Raw genomic sequence first — 17,220 nt, forward strand, 5'->3', positions numbered from 1 at the left:
TTTAGGTAGAAGAAATTTGACGAATTTCAAGAAATGTAACAGCGGCTATGTATTTACCAGTTTTATCATGTGCAAACTTGCCTTAGTTGTTCATATTTTATAAAATCATGAAAACCTTTTTCTTTTATATCTGGTTTCCAAAATTGTCTCATAGTTCAACTTGGGTGTTCTCTTCAAACCCACAAAAATTGAATGTAGACTTTACCAAAATTTAATTTGTATTTCTTATCTCAGTTATAAGTTATTGAATATTCTGATACCCAACTTTATTTTTTTATTTTTTTTGGCATTATCTTTTTCAGCACAGTGGAGAATTTACAGTCTCTCTCAGTGATGTTTTATTGACGTGGAAATACTTGCTCCATGAGAAATTGAACTTACCAGTTGAAAACATGGACGTGACTGACCATTATGAGGACGTTAGGAAGATTTATGATGATTTCTTGAAGAATAGTAATATGTTAGATCTGATTGATGTTTATCAAAAATGTAGGGCTTTGACTTCTAATTGTGAAAATTATAACACAATATCTCCTGTAAGTATTTTTTAAACAATTCTATTTTAATCAAATTAAAATTTAGCTCTATTTATTTTGAATTATAGTATCACCAGTTATAGTAACTTGGTAATGTTTTTGCTTTGTGAATCATGTTAAAAATGGGAAAATTTAGCTACCTGAAAGCTACTTATTACTTGAAAGAAAGATTTTGTGGTAAATTTTCTTGGACTTGTGTTATTGTTATTTAGTTGCTATACGAATAGCTTCTTATTAGATCAAAAATTCTTAACAAAGAAATTAGTCCCAAAGGCCTGATTTCTTTTTGAATCATGTCAAAGATTGCTTTTGTATTCACTTTCTTGATTTAATGTGCATCTGTTCATTTGGCATATGTTGGATAAATGATTGGTATGACTTTTTCTATGGATTAATAATGTTATTTTACTACATATAGGTATCATTTATTTTATGAAAATAGTATTATGCAATATACATGAGATAATAGACTATTCTTTTTTTGCACAAGCATTTTCTTAATGGAGTATAAATGTAAAAATTAAATGGAGTAGTATCCCTTGCAGTTTGGTTTTGTCTATGTTAGAATTTATAAACTGTTTTAGAATATATTTGGGTGTATCTAGTTATTTTTAAAGTGTTGGAAATATTTTTAGTTATTTGAACATTTACTGAGTGCCAATAAAGTAGTAGTTAAATCGTGGCAATAAATAACTGAAGCTGGAATTAGAAGAAAATGTTTGCTATATTTTGTAAGATAATCAATTATTTTATAAATATTTCAATACAATACTTGAGAACAGTGTTTTAGCCGATTATAATAGAAACCTCCACTACAATAGTTATTTAGAGAAAAATAGAAGTATAACTCTTTTATGTAAGATGTCTAAAGATATGCAACCAGGACTGATATGATAGCTCCATGGTTATCAGAGACCTGGACTTTTTCTATCATTCTGCTCGCCCATTTTAGTCCTTGGTTCCTACCCTCAAGACCATTTTATGGTCCAAGATGACTGTTGGAGCTCCAGCCATTATATTCATTATATTGGTATTCCTTGTACCAAGAAGTAGTAAGGAAGAACAGCACTTCGCTTTTCTCTTAAGGGTACATAGCTTTTTCTTTCATCTTATTGCCAAAAGGTTAGTCACATGGCTGCAACAAACTGCAAGGGAGGATGGAGAATATAGATCTTATTCTGGGTAATATCTTGCCAGAATAAAAACAAAAGCTCTATTACTAGGGAAGAAAGGGAGAATGGATATTGGCAGGCAGCTTGCTGTCTTTGCCTCATTGAACTATCGTAAAAACCTTTGCCTTGTTACAGCTTCCTCAAAACATATCCACACACATGTACAACTACACTATGGTAAGGATACTTGTAAAGATAGCTTTTTAAATTCTTCCTTAGCTATATTTTATTTGCTTGCTTACAGAGATGATTTTTGTCTATTTTTCACATAGTTGATTTAGAGAGGCTTAATCATATATCAGTACTGGATTGTAGGACAACAAAGATCTTAAAAACCAGTGACAGTATAATCTACCTGAGGTCTTCGGGCGCATTGTTTTCCTTCTATTCCTTGCCCTTGTCTAAGTTTCCTCATTTGAGTGGGTTAAGTTATAGTATGATATATATCAGGGTACAAGTTTGAGGTTGTCTCTGTGGGAGACTCTCTCCAAATGTCATCATGTCATCAGGAGTAAAATTGAAGCTGCTAAGATGGTAGTACATGAAGTAGAAAATGTTCTGCATTTTAACCGTGGAAGATCAACAACTTAATCTCTGATACTATTGTTTGTTCTAGGGAAATTTCCAGTGCGGGGAAAAAGTAGACAGGAAAACATATCCCTAGATTGATTTCTCAAAAATGCACTAAGTATAATCCCAATTTTTGCTAAAAGTCTCTTTCAAGGTACATATTAGAATATTCCAAACAGTTTTGAATGTCATGATCCTGAATTTTCATAATCCTGATAAAGTTTCTTTGTTTCATATTTGTTGTAGCTGAAATAAGGTAGGGATTATGAGGAATTAAGATAAAGCTAAGTCAGGGCAATTTGGGGAATGTGGTCACTTAAACAGTGCCCCTTCCCTCTTCACTCCCTACTTACGATTCCTCTCCTAAGGAAAATGGATTCAGGGCCCATGGGCATCTCGGAGCATACAAGGCCTTAGATTGTAACTGGAGACTAAGTAGAGAGATTTGATTCAGGGCTTGCTTTCTCATGAACTGAGCAAGTATCTGGAAGACAGGATCAGAGACCTGGGGTGAGGAGCAGAAATGGTTAATCCTGAGAAGAGCTTAGCCTCAGAGATCTGTGGATGTCTTTGGGGGAAGGTCAGCAAATGACCTCTGTAGGTACGCTCATATTCCCTGACCCTCAAGCCAAGAAGTAGCTGAATAGATGGGCTCACTTCTTGTTGGTGAGGCTTGGGAGAACACAAGACTCTTCCTTAGCCTCAGCAGATGACTGGTAGCCTGTTTGTTTGTCCACTGCTGCTCTGTAAGTATAGATACAGTTTCAACTTCTATTACTTGTAGAACTGTCATCACTTAAGCTACCTCAGCAGTCAGATCTGAGTCCCAAAAAGCTAATGAAGAAAACAACACACCATTTAAGGGTTTCCAGCAGCCAGAGAAGGATGAGTTAGCTGACAACACACATGCGTAACAGAACAGAGCTACTGGGGGGAATGACAGCAACTTGAATACGTATAAATGTTAGGTACTTGGGAAAATTCAAGAATAGCACCTCAACATAAAACTATGGATCTGGCAAAAAAGAAGGCAGTGCACCTGCGTGGGCCTGGGTCTGGGTGGGGGTGCCGCGGGTGCTTCATGATGCTGGGCTCTCTGGGATGGGGGGATGGCAGAGGGTGCTGCAACTACCCACGGAAGAATGCAGCCGAAGGCATAGGTTTTTGGCTTTAACTTCTTTGTGATGAGAAGGCCACCCTTGAGAAAGCTCATAAAATGTAGCACCTCTGCAGAAATGGTCCTTAGTTGGAGCCTGCGGCTGCTGGGAGATGCATCAACATCAGTGAATGGGGTCCTGTGGGTGGGTCCCTGATGCCTGCACACTTTTTAGGACCTTCTGATCTACCTGGCAGGGGTCAACTATACAGCCACCTTCAGAAAGAGGAAGCTTGCTGCTGCCTAGGCCAGATCTCTTGGCTCCTGGGGAAGATCTACCAGTGTCAGCCTCATTGACTCTGGAGCGGCAGAAGGAAGAGTCCCTCTTAGCATGGAGCTGGTCCCTAAACTTGAGATTGCCTGGGATTCCCATCACGGTCCAGAAGAAGAGACGAGACCTGAAGAAGCTGGCGGCTGTCATGCGGCAAGTGAGACAATGGGAAAGCCACCTGCTTCAGAACATTGAAGAAGCCACCTGGCACCAACTCACTGTCCAAGCTGAGAAGAAGGAACCAGGGACCCAAGGAGCTTCAGTTTAATGTAAAACCAGGAGCAAACCTCCGAAGTCCAGACGTCTCAGAGAAATGCTTTTTTTGTGTACACATGGTTACCAAATACAGAGCTAGATTTTATTTTTGTAAATATTTGCATCTCCTACTTTATCAAAAAGTTTTCTTTTTTCTTCCTAAAAACCAAAGAATGCTTTTATTTCCAACTGCATCCCTTGCTCTGCTGCTTCCTCGCTCCTCTTCCTAGATGTTGGGCAGGTGGGCTGGGTCTTCTCAGGGATGCAGATGAAAGCTTGTTGCTAGAGTGGAATAAAAAAGGGCAGCCCCTGTTCGAAATCTCAGACTGGATTGAAAAACACAGGACATAATATAGTCTAAGTCCATCTAGGATCTTCTGTTTTAAGAGACAGGTGTAAAGATTTACTCTCAAACTGCAGGATGGGTGGAAAGTATTCCAGATCAAGGTTCCAGTTCTCCCTGGGAGCACCCACATTTCTTTTAAGGTTTCTAGCAGAGATGTAATGATGAAATTACTCACAAAAGGGATTAGATGCAGGCTGGTAGTTGCAGTTACTGGGTTACTATAAATTTCGTGTATTGATGTTCTACATATGTGGTAAGAATTTATTTACTGTGTAGTATGTTTAAACATTTGTAAGTTTTATGAGCTAGTTCCTCCTGTATAAGCTGACAATTCAAGTTGTTCACTGTTTTCCTGTGACAGTTATTATCTGGTTATAAAATTATCAGATAAAAATAAGAGAAGGTTATTACTTTTTCAAATACAACACGAAGGTATAAAAAAGCAGACTTTCCTTTGTAATTGCATAACATTGAGATAAATACTTCAGAGTAATTTCATCTGATACTTATTAAAAATCATTTTCATGACGATTAAAAAAAAAAAGGGTTCCCAACCCTTTGGTAGATCAATTCAGACCAAAATTAGTTTCTTGAAAATTAAGCACAATAAATATTGAAAGCACAAAGAAAAATATTAGGTAAAGAAATCATGAAGTACTTAGTAATTTTCCAAGTAGAAGAACAGTAAAACAAAAAAAAAAAAAAAAGGAAAAAAAGGAGTTAAACAGAAACAGATGCATAAGAGGCTATAATTAAATACATAATAATTTGATATAAATATATTTGTTATAAGACGTATTTTCCTTAGCTGAAACAAAAGCAGATAGCACCGTTATTGTAGGTTGGCCTTTTGAGATATCTTTTCAGGTTCTTTGCATGTCTGACACCCATGGTTCCACCTGGACCTACCCAGAAGCAATTCAGCATGCAGGACGACAGCTTTGATCCCCTATGATATCATCTCTGCCTCCACCAATAAGCAGCAAGCCTAGCCACCCCTCACCCCTTCTTCCAAATTGCCTTTGAAAACCCCCTAACCTATGAGTTTTGGATGAGCTTGGTTTGAATACTACCTGTCTCCCACGTGGCATGGCCAGCCTTGTGCCTATTAAACCCTTTTTTGAGACAGGGTATTACTCTGGCGCCCAGGTTGGAGTGCAGTGGTGTAGTCGCAGCTCACTGCAGCCTTCCTGGGCTCAAGTGATCATCCCACCTGAGCCTCTTGAGCAGCTGGGACTACAGGCACATGCCACCATGCCCAGCTAATGTTTTGCATCTTTTGCAGAGACAGAGTTTCATTGTGTTGCCCAGGCTGGTCTTGAACTCCCGGGCTCCAGCAATCCACCTGCTTTGGCCACACAAACTGAGGATTACAGGTGTGAGCCACGGTACCTGACCCTAAACTCTTTCTTTACTGCAGTTATGTAGTCTTTATTTGTGTAGCACACAGGAAGAACCCATGGGCAGTTACATTATGAAGTTTAATTATATGTATTCTTAATGATTGCTAACAACTGTCAGGTAATACTCTCAACTGAAACATCAATGACACTGAGTAGAGCTTTGTGTGAAGTATTTTTTATAGTCAGCATAGCATTTTATTAGTAATACTCTATGTTTTCTACAGAGTCAACTACTGGATTTTCTGTCTGGCAAACAGTATGCAGTAGGTGATGAAACTGATCTTTCTATACCAACATCACCAACAAGTAAATACAACCATGATAATGAAAAGGTACTGATAAACTGTGAGTAAATTAAAGCAGACTATAATCCCTTTCAAATCACTGAATTTGGTGGTACCTTAAAGTTACTAATGCTTTGTAAAAAATTTTTTTACAAATCTTTAGTTTGTTTAAAACTGTATTCGCAAAGAATAGTACATTGGAGGCTGGTGAGAATGTGATAAAAGAGTCTTTATGGTTTGGGGCCAAGGTAACAGGCATTGAATAAAAATAGTTATCATTCAAAGTATCAGGAAAGTAATTGAAGGTCCAGTTTGTCAGAGTTCTTTGACTCTCTTTGGTAAACTTCACATTTACTCTTTTAGGTGGTTCATCCTTGGGAGAATATGCTCAACTGAAAAATCTGGTCTGTACCCCTTGCAGTAGTACAACTCATATATCAGGAGTTTGGATGATAGGGATTGTCGTATAAACCACCGAAAAGTAGTGCCACATACAAGTTTGGTTTAATATAATTTACGTTCAGCTGAATACTATGCTGGGTACCTAAACATATATGGTAACCCCACTAACCATAGTAGTAGTACTTACGAAAACGGGGACTAAACTATGACCTTTTTTCTCTCTTGCCCAAATTCCTATTTAAGGGGCCTGGGGAGTCATACCTTCTAAACTGTAACATCTCATCAGATGGGTTTTATTTAACCCTCTATAATGTGGTTTACTTTCCAGCCTGACTCTGGCATAACATCACATGACAGATAGAGAAGGAAATAAAAATATTTTACCCCAAAATATGTTTCTTTGCCATATTTTGAAGTGGTCCTACAAAGCTGTCTTTTGTGGAGGAAAATTTGCGTTTGTAAAGGATCTCTATCAATTAACTAAATCTTTCCCCTTCCAGGCCCTCCCAGTCCTGAAGAGATAACTGAGAGTCTAGCACCTTTTAATAGGAAGCATTTGCCATCTATTGTTCCTAAGGGTGGCCACCTATGAGACTTCATCTACATAATAAGAACCTTGGTCTTCACAATCCCATATCTTAAACCAGAGACTCCTTTCTACTGATTCCAGGTCTTTAGATAATAATTCTTTCAACCAATTGCTTGCCAATCAGAAAATCTTTGAATCTACCTATGACCTGTAAGCCCCATTTCAAGGTGTCCCACCTTTCCAGGCTGAACCAATCTTTACCTCACATGTACTGATTGATGTCTTATGTCTCTCTAAAACATATATTACCCCAGCTACTTGGGAGGCTGAGGCAGGGGAATTGGTTGAACCAGGGAGGTGGAGGTTACAGTGAGCTGAGATTACACCACTGCACTCCAGCCTGAGTGACAGAGGAAGACTCCATCTCAAAAAAAACAAAAACAAAACAAAAAAACCATATATAACCAAGCTATAACCCAACCACCTTGGGCACATGTTCTCAGGATCTCTTGAGACTACGCCTCAGGCCATTGAGAGACAGGACTAGCTGGATTTCCTAGGCCGACTAAGAATTCCTAAGCCTAGCTGGGAAGGTGACCGCATCCACCTTTAAACAAGTGGCTTGCAACTTAGCTCACACTCAACCAATCAGGTAGTAAAGACAGCTCACTAAAATGCTAATTAGGCTAAAACAGGAGGTAAAGAAATAGCCAATCATCTATCGCCTGAGAGCATGGTGGGGAGCGGGCGGGGACAATGATTGGAATATAAACCCAGGCATTCAAGCAGGAACTTCAACACCCTTTGGGTCCCCTCCCATTTTATGGGAGCTCTGTTTTCACTCTATTAAATCTTGCAACTGCACACTCTTCTGGTCCGTGTTTGTTATGGCTTGAGCAGAGCTTTTGCTCCAGTCCACCACTGCTGTTTGTGGCTGTTGCAGACCCGCTGCTGACTTCGGTAGGGTGTCCACTGTGCTCCTGATCTAGCCAGGCGCCCATTGCCGCTCCCAAGTGGCTAAAGGCTTGCCATTGTTCCTGCATGGCTAAATGCCCAGGTTCATCCTAATCGAGCTGAACACTAGTCGCTGGGTTCCACGGTTCTCTTCCGTGACCCATGGCTTCTAATAGAGCTATAACACTCACTGCATGGCCCCAGATTCCATTCCTTGGAATCTGTGAGGCCAAGAACCCCAGGTCAGAGAACAAGAGGCTTGCTGCCATCTTGAAAGTGGCCCGCCACCATCTTGGGAGCTCTAAGAACAAGGACCCCCTGATAACACCATGATCACTCATATTTGGCTCAGAATTAACCTTCCTTTTTTTTTTTTTTTTTTTTTTTGAGACGGTGTCTCCTTCTGTCACCCAGACTGGAGTGCAGTGGTGCAATCTCAGCTCATTGGAAGCTCCGCCTCCCGTGTTCACGCCATTCTCCTTCCTCAGCCTCCCGCGTAGCTGGGACTACAGGTGCCCACCACCACGTCCAGCTAATTTTTTTTTTTTTTGTATTTTTAGTAGAGATGGGGTTTCACCCTGTTAGCCAGGTTGGTCTCGATCTCCTGACCTCGTGATCCGCCCACCTTGGCCTCCCAAAGTGCTGGGATTACAGGTGTGAGCCACTGCGCCCGGCCCAGAATTAACCTTAAATATTTTACGGGGCTTAACTCTTGGCAAAGTTTCTGTGATTAATAAAATCATCATTGACAAGATGAGAATTTAAGAGTGTTGAAAAAAGTAAAATTATATTCAACATATTTTAATTATTTTTGTTTTATTTATTTTGCTTATTATTTTTTTGAGGCAGAGGCTCACTGTGTTGCCCAGGCTGAAGTGCAGTGTGGCACGATCTCCACTTACTGCAACCACTGCCTCCCAGGTTCAAGCGATCCTCCCACCTCAGCCTCCCAAGTAGCTGGGATTACAAGCGTGCACCACCACGCCTGGCTAATTTTTGTATTTTTAGTAGAGACCAGGTTTTACTATGATGGTCAGGCTGGCTTCGAACTCCTGACCTCAAGTGATCTGCCTGCCTTGGTCTCCCAAAGTGCTGGGATTACAGGCATGAGCCACTGTGCCCAGCCAACATATTTTAGAAATACGATATGTAAATGGTCTAGAATGCATTTACTTCCAAAATCACCTGCTCCAGTAAGTTAACACATTTGGTGAATCACCTTCATTTTTGACAAACATTGCTGAGGTAGATTCTTCTATATGTCCCGTGTTAAATAGATTGCACTTAAAATATATATTTTATCAGTGCCCTCAAATACTTGTATGTCTCTTGTAATACTCTTGTAATACTCTAGATTTAATAAAGTGTTTTATATGTGCATCTGATATTTTTTCTGTCCTATTTGAAAGTAAGTTGCTGACATGTGGGTCCCTGGAATTCCTTAGCGTACATTTCCTAAAAGTAATGGCATAACTGCAATATAAGAAATAAGAAAACTTAAATAAGTATTTTAAAATATCATTTACTAACTTCCATATTTAAATTTCTCCATTTGTCCCCAAAATGGTTTTATATCTCCTTAAGACTCTTTTACTCCAGAAGAATTCCCCTAATCTTTTTTTTTTAATTTTCTGATTAATTCCTTGTGGTATTATTTAACTTGTTTCTCTATTTGCTGTATTTCCAATAAACTGGAAGTGATATCTGAAATCTTGCTTAGATTTTGGTTTAATATTTCCTAAGAAATACTTCTTAACTGATGCAGAGTATTTCATTTTATATCTTATTGGGAAACAAACTCAGGTTATCCTGAATTGCCAAGTCTCTCCAGTACAAAGATGTAGTTTTTCCTTTGCTGTCAGCAAAGATCTGTGAGGTGACACTTTGGCACTGTATAAATAATCCTGTTTCTCAATAACCTTTTATCTAATGGTTTTAAGCATTGATGATCCTGACTTGAATCAGTTATTTCTGTAGTATCTATAGAATAGTGAGATTCTGGCCAGGCATGGTGGCTCACGCCTGTAATCCCAGCACTTTGGGAGGCTGAGGCGAGTGGATCACAAGGTCAGGAGATCGAGACCATCCTGGCTAACACGGTGAAACCTCGTCTCTACTAAAAATACAAAAAAGTAGCCAGGTGTAATGGTGGGCGCCTGTAGTCCCAGCTACTCTGGAGGCTGAGGCAGGAGAATGGCGTGAACCTGGGAGGCGGAGCTTGCAGTGAGCCGAGATGGTGCCGCTGCACTCCAGCCTGGGAGGGAGTGCGAGACTCCATCTCAAAAAAAAAAAAAAAAAAAAAGAATAGTGAGCTTCTAATTCTGTTATGTCTTTACATTAATTACTTGCCATTTCTCAGTAAAGCTTTATCTTATCAAATGAGATGAAGTACCCTTCTCTAAAAATCTCAGGGTAACTCCTCAATTCTCTACCAATTTAGGGGTTAGTGTAATAGTTATATATAATATAAGCAAATTAGATATTCTTTTATTGCTCTCCTTTTTGTGTGTCTATTGTATGGATTCATGAATTTATATTTATTCAGTGTTTTAAAATGAGTTACACTCATTAATCTTTGATGCTAAAATAGAGGAAGCTGCTTCAAGCAGGTTTTTGTGTCTTTTTTACATGCTCTAGTAGACTTTTCAAGCATTTTCCTCTTTTCTGGTACAAGAAAATATCCCAAGCCCACCTTGAATATTTCCTGCCCAGACCTGGTTCCTTTTAGAGATTTGTAACTATTTTCTCTTGCTTGAAATTAATTTTTCACTTACATTTCCTTTCTTTTCCCTTGATGCTCCAAATCTTGACAAAGTGATTGCCAAATTGCCTGATCTTTTCTCGGTGGCGCTTAAGCAGTGTATTTGTGTATCAAAAGGGTAGATTACTTAAAGATCTCTTTTATCTATCCTGTATGTGCTATAGGGAGGAAATTATAATTGTTATATTTGTATTTTTAAAGAGGAATGAACCAATTTGTATATGTGAAAAGAATTAAGCTTTTAGAACTTCGGCTTATAAAGTTTAAAGGGGTATCTGTGACTAAAGATTATAAGCATGTAGTTTCCTGATTTAAACAACACTGATAGTTTCATTGTGTTAATTCTCTAATTTCTAACTTTTGCTTTCTTGGATTATATTTTCTAATAGAATTTTACCTACTAGTTCAACTAATGGATTTAATTTTCTGAGGAGTATTAAATTGGCAGCCATCTTCCTAACCATGCTTCTGATACTTGCAGTTTCTAATTTTTCTTTTTACAAGGTCTTTTTGGAAGTCAGTGTATTTCTTTTTTCCCCTCTGAGACGGAGTTTCACTCTGTCACCCAGGCTGGAGTGCAGTGGTGTGATCTCAGCTCACTGCAATCTCCGCCTCCTGGGTTCAAGCAATTCTCCTGCCTTAGCCTCCTGAGCAGCTGGGATTACAGGCACGTGCCACCACGCCTGGCTAATTTTGTATTTTTAGTAGAGACAGGGTTTCACCATGTTGGCCAGGCTGGTCTTGAACTCCTGATCTCGTGATCCACCCACCTCGGCCTCCCAAAGTGCTGGAATTACAGGCGTGAGCCACCGCACCCGGCTGGAAGTCAATGTAGCTCTAATTAAAATCCTAATGTGAATTTTTGGGCTGCAGTCTTGCAGAGAAATATTTTGACCATCAAATGTGTTTACTAATATGACACCGGAGTCTTCAAGTAGGTGAATGGATTGAATTTGAGAAACAATATTTTTGTTTCCTTATTTTATTTTACTTCATTTTATTTTTCCTAAGGTACTAAACCATTGCTTTTAAAATTCTGAAGTAATGAAGGGAATAATAGAATAAAGGCCAGAAAAAGAAAATCATCAGTTAAAAAAAAAAATCTACTAAGTATCTTAGTTTTTGTCCAAATTTTTTTTTGTCAGTATATATAAGCATTTATGCATTGGCAAACAAAAGTTGAAAAAAGACCCTGTATAAATTGTTAATCTTCTCAGCTTAGAAAAACTGACTTTCTTCAAACTGAGGTTGAATATCTGCCTCTCAGTAAGAAGAGATAGGAAAAGAAACTTGGAATTGTCAGAAAGCTTAAATAAAATTGTCCAGCTTCTAAACAAACATTGCAAATACTTTGTGGTATGGATAGAATCAGTTTATTAAACAAATAAACAGAACAGTATCCTTATTTTTGGTGTTTTGGTAAAGGCTTCAATCTTGTGGATTTTTTCAATTTAGGCCCTTGCTCTTGGACATCATAACTATACTTATGTGGACTGCTTTTCCAGGGAACCTCTTTAAAACTCACTTGTAAATACAAGAGCAAGGAAACCATAACAGCCATGTTATCTGACCATAATAAGAGGGATAGATTTCCAATTGCAGCCATGAGCTAAAAGAAACACTCTAACTCTGAGGACTCCAAGATGTTTTTCCCTGAAGTTTGCCCAACATCACAGATCAGAAGGACAAAATTTGCTAACCTTAAAGAGCAAGTTGTAGCTGTGAGAGCTTAAGCCCTGGTTTTGTACCCAATTAGGATCAGGTATATACATATTTGTTAAGTTCTTGTTATTTTTGAACAGCAGAAGCACGGTGACATAGAGATTGCATTAAGTTAAATGTAGGAAAAGTTTCTGATTACAATGTGAATGTCACTTTTTCTCTGCTTTGATTTTCGGTAAATTGTGTTATTCTTCTCAGATGTCAAAGGAATACAAAGAATTGTGTTTTAGACAGACTATTGCACTGTGAAGTTAAAATGGAAACTCATATTATAGACTTGTGTAATAGAAGTATTGTGATTTACTGTGAAAGTAAAGATAAAAGGACGTTTGAAATATGAGCAGAGGCTGGGCATGGTGGTTAACGCCTGTAATCCCAGCACTTTGGGAGGCTGAGGCAGGCAGATCACCTGAGGTTAGGAGTTTGACACCAGCCTGACCAACATGGAGAAATCCCGTCTCTACTAAAAATACAAAATTAGCCAGGCGTGGCGGCACACACCTGTAATCTCAGCTACTTGGGAGGCTGAGGCAGGAGAATCGCTTGAACTTGGGAGGCTGAGGTTGTGGTGAGCCGAGATCGTGTCATTGCACTCCAGCCTGGGCAACAAGAGGGAAACATCATCTCAAAAAAAAAAAAAAAGAAATATAATCAGAAAACTATATTATACATTATTTTATAAAATTTTAGGAGAAGCCTTAAAGCTTATTTTTATTTGGTTGTGACTTAGAATACCTTTCTTTGTAAGGCACCATAATAAAAAATATGGCATTTATTTTATCCCAGGTAAGTTTTTTTTCTTTGGAGAGTCTCATTCTGTCGCTCAGGCTGGAGTGCAGTAGCACTATCTTGGCTCACTGCAATCTACACCTCCCAGGTTCAAGTGATTCTTGTGCCACAGCCTCCCGAGTAGCTGGGATTACAGGTGTGTGCCACCACGTCCAGCTAATTTTTTTGTATTTTTAGTAGAGACAGGGTTTCACTGTGTTGGCCAGGCTGGTCTTGAACTCTTGGTCTCAAGTGACCCACCTGCCTTGGCCTCCTAGTGGTGGGATTACAGGTGTGAGCCACCACACCCAGCCTCAGGTAAGTTTTTCTTAATAGATTTTTAATTTTGAAATTTTTAAAGAGTCAAATTTATGTATTTCATTCATCATTGAATGAAAACTCATTGAGAACCTATTGACAAAAACAGATTGATTACCTACTATAATGTGAGTCATTCTGTTAGGATCTAAGGACAGATGATTTGCTCTCATGGAACTCACAAAGTAATAGGAGGATTAAGAAACGTTATCAGAAAGTGGCTAGGCATGGTGGCTCATGCCTGTAATCCCAGCACTTTGGGAGGTCAAGGCAGGAGGATCACTTGAGCCCAGGAGTTCAAGATTAGGCTGGGCAACATAGTGAAATATTGTATCCTTAAAAAAATATTAAAAAGAAAAGTATGCAGAGAATTATAATAGGGTGATATGCAGAGTTATCACAGGATGGCAGGAAAGAGAATACATGAATGTCTACTTTAGACTGGGGAATCAGGGAGCATCTCTGAAAAGGTAACATTTACTTAATATGCAAGAAAAAATCTTTCTCATGGTTAATCTTTAAACTTTGTTTTCTTGTAATTAATTTTGCTTTAATTCTATCTCGAGTCCATATTTAAGGCAATGCTTTCCTGTCCAGTGAAGTTTTTCTTTTAAATTGACCCTGCCTGCCTCCTAGTTTTTAATAATTGTTTTTTACATGGAAACTTAAACAGTCAAAATATATTATCTTTTGAATTTATTTTAAGGTGTATATGCTTAACAACTATCTAAGAGGCTTGCTAAGGATTTGTAATTTTTTATTGCTGCCTTTTTTAGTTTCTTTTATGCTTCAAAAATTTAACGTGATTAGATTGAATATGATGAAATTTTAGTTTTAATAAGGGAAATATTTTCTTAGCATTTACAGATGATAAATTCCGGGGATATTAGTTGTGACTGAAATTACTGAAGGATTTTTGAATTTCATGTGTTTTGAGTGGGAGTCGAGTTTAGAATTCGTGAGTCTGTTATCTGAGGGAATAGGCAAGAATATGATTTCAAGTGGACAGTTTGGGAACAATAAGAATTAGAAACAGGATTCTAGAGCAGAAGGTGGGATCGAAGTAGTTGAGAAGGCAAAAATAGGAAGAAAATTCCATGCAAGGAATTTAATTTTGCGCTGCTCATGGTGGCTCACACCTGTATTCCCAGCACTTTTGGAGGTCAAGGCAGAAGGATCACTGGAGCCCAGGAGTTCAACACCAACCTGGGCAACATAGTGGGACCTTTTCTCTACAAAAAATAAAAACGTTTTGCTGCTTGTGGTGGCACATGCCTGTAATCCTAGCTACCGGGGAGGCTGAGGCAGAAGGATCACTTAAGCCTGGGAGGTTGAGGTTACAGTGTGCCCTGATTGTGCCACTGCACTCCAGCCTAACAGCAAGACCCTGTTTCTCAAAAAAAGAAAAAAAAAAAAGGAATTTGATTTTGATGAAATGAAATTTATCTTTTTATTTTTCCTTTTCTCATTGTGCTTCTGGTGTCTTATGTAAGAACTCTTTGCCTTATTCCAGGTCATGCAGATTTTCTATTATGTTTTCTTTTAAAAGTTTAATAGTTTATATTGCACATTTATAGACTTATGATCCACTTTGAGTTTACTTTTATAAAAGGTGTGAAGTTTAAGTTGAAGTTCATGTGTTTTGCATATGGATGACCAATTGCTCCAACACCAATTATTGAAAAGACTGTCTTTTCTTCATTGTTCCTTTTGCACATTTGTGAAAAATCAGATTGCTATATTTGTGTTGGTCTATTTCTGCACGCTATTCTGTTCCATTGAGCTGAGTGTTCTTTCGTAAATACTACTCTATCTTAATTATTGTAATCGTATAGTAATTTAGATTGTTTCTCAGCATTTTTAATATACTGTTCCAGTATCAGCTGGCCTACATACTTCTGGATGATTTGTTAACCTTATTATTGTTCCTCTGTAGGTAATGTGTCATTTTGTTCTGGCTGCACTCAAGATTTTCTCTTACCTTTGGCTGTCAGAGTTTGTATTCATTTTGTTTGGTTTTCCTACTTAAATAGCTTATTGGATCTATAAATTAATGTTTTCTACTAAATTTGGGATGCTTTGGGACAAAATGTATTCATGTATTTTTTCTACTCTTTTCACTTCTCTTCAGGGATTCCAATTACGTGTATGTTTGACCTCTTAAATTGTCTCATTAATCCCTTTGATTCTTTCATCTTTTTTGTTGTTGTTCTCCTTTGTTTTTCAGATTTGATAATATCTATTGGTTTGTCTATAAGTTCAACAATACTTTCTTCTACTCTCTCCAAGTTGCTGTTGAACCCATCAAGCAAATTTTGTTTTACTTATTGTACTTTTCATTTCCAGAATTTATTTTGTCCACTTTTCTGTTGACATTCCCTCTGTTAATTTGTTGGTAACAGATATTCTTTTAATTCATTGAACATATTTCCTGTTAATATCTTGAACATAATTCATAATAACTGCCTTGATGTTTTTCTCCTAAACTCGGCATCTAAGTCTACTTGGTGACAATTTCTGTTGACTACTTTTTACCTTGAGTAGGGGGATCACACCTTCTTTTTTCTTTGTTTATTGATTTTTGGATGAAAACTGGATATTATAGGTAATATTTTATAACAACTCTGGATTCCTCTATGTTCTTCTGAGAAATATTGTGTTTTCGTGCTAGTGGGCAACTGACTTGCCTGAATTCCAACTTAATACTCTGTCTCCATTCTATGTTGGTATACAACTGCTGATATCTGTTCTTGGGTCTTCCTTTGCTGCTTTTTTTAGCTGGATTTTTGTAGGTCTCCCCTCTGCCTGCCAAATTTGGTAGTCAGTCAAGAATTTGGGGAGAGATGGAGTTTATTGATTGTCCAACCTGTTTTTATATGGCAGTTTTCTTTTTCTAAAGAGTTAAGTGAGGTATTGTGATTGAATGATTATATACATTTTTACTGCATATGAAAAAGATTATGGATTTAGAAGAACTGCAATAAAGAAATTAACTGAATATTTTATTGCACAGGTGCAGCTGCTAGCAAGGAAAATTATCTTTTCATATTTAAATCTGCTAGTGAATTCAAAGAATGACCTGGCTGTGGCTTATATTCTCAATATTCCTGATAGAGGACTAGGAAGAGAAGCCTTCACTGATTTGAAACATGCTGCTCGAGAGAAACAAATGTCTATCTTTTTGGTATGGATGTGTGACATGTTCAAAATTAAGACTCCTTGCACAGTGGATCCATGTATCCTAATATGCTTGTAACTAGGATGAAACAACTTTTAAGTGGTTAATTTATGTTCTACCTCTGTATTTGAAAATCCATGGTATTTTAATTTTTTACCATATCCTTCAAGTTTGGTAAAGGAGAATTTCTCTGAAGCAGTGTTTCCTTACATATGTTCTGTATAGTGCTAGCCCTGATAAATTCTCTGTGAATAAATGTTTCCAGTGTCAAAACGTTTCTGTTAAATGTTCTTTGAATAAATGTTTCCAAGGGCAAAATGTTTAGAAGTAGTATATACCCTTATTGGTTATACATAATCCATGATTGTATATAAGAGCTCTGAGAAGTCCTGCCATAAAGAAATCTGCTTGTAGCAAATTAAGCTTGTTATTTAATCTGTTGTTTCCTAATTTATTTGACCATGGAACTTTCTCCTAAATTATCGACATTTCACAGGATTTGTCTTTCTTAGAATGTACCTTGGAACATTTCATGTTTGATTGGAACACTTACGTACAGCTATCACATATGTATTTTTATCATTGTAAGGACAAA

The 17,220-nt window shown here is 37.8% G+C and overlaps 1 protein-coding gene across 13 annotated transcripts in view; it reads left to right on the forward strand.

Moving 5' to 3' along the window:
• PARPBP (PARP1 binding protein) overlaps positions 1-17,220 on the forward strand; it is a 77,319-nt gene that overhangs the window by 27,729 nt on the left and 32,370 nt on the right. For 4 of the 13 annotated variants that reach the window (XR_010108952.1, XM_003832574.7, XM_055096049.2 and 1 more), the window contains exons 3-5: positions 303-536; positions 5,934-6,041; positions 16,461-16,631. Coding sequence is in view for 12 of the 13 variants with exons in the window: in XM_003832574.7 (XP_003832622.2) it covers positions 303-536; positions 5,934-6,041; positions 16,461-16,631 (513 nt within the window). In the remaining variant the exon portion in view is untranslated. Of the gene's footprint in view, positions 1-302; positions 537-3,631; positions 3,863-5,933; positions 6,042-16,460; positions 16,704-17,220 lie in introns of those variants that run through there. The other 9 variants (XM_063593600.1, XM_063593602.1, XM_034934350.3 and 6 more) reach the window with 6 other exon arrangements.

This window comes from Pan paniscus, chromosome 10 (assembly GCF_029289425.2).
Source record: "Pan paniscus chromosome 10, NHGRI_mPanPan1-v2.0_pri, whole genome shotgun sequence".
Taxonomy (NCBI): Eukaryota; Metazoa; Chordata; class Mammalia; order Primates; family Hominidae; genus Pan; species Pan paniscus.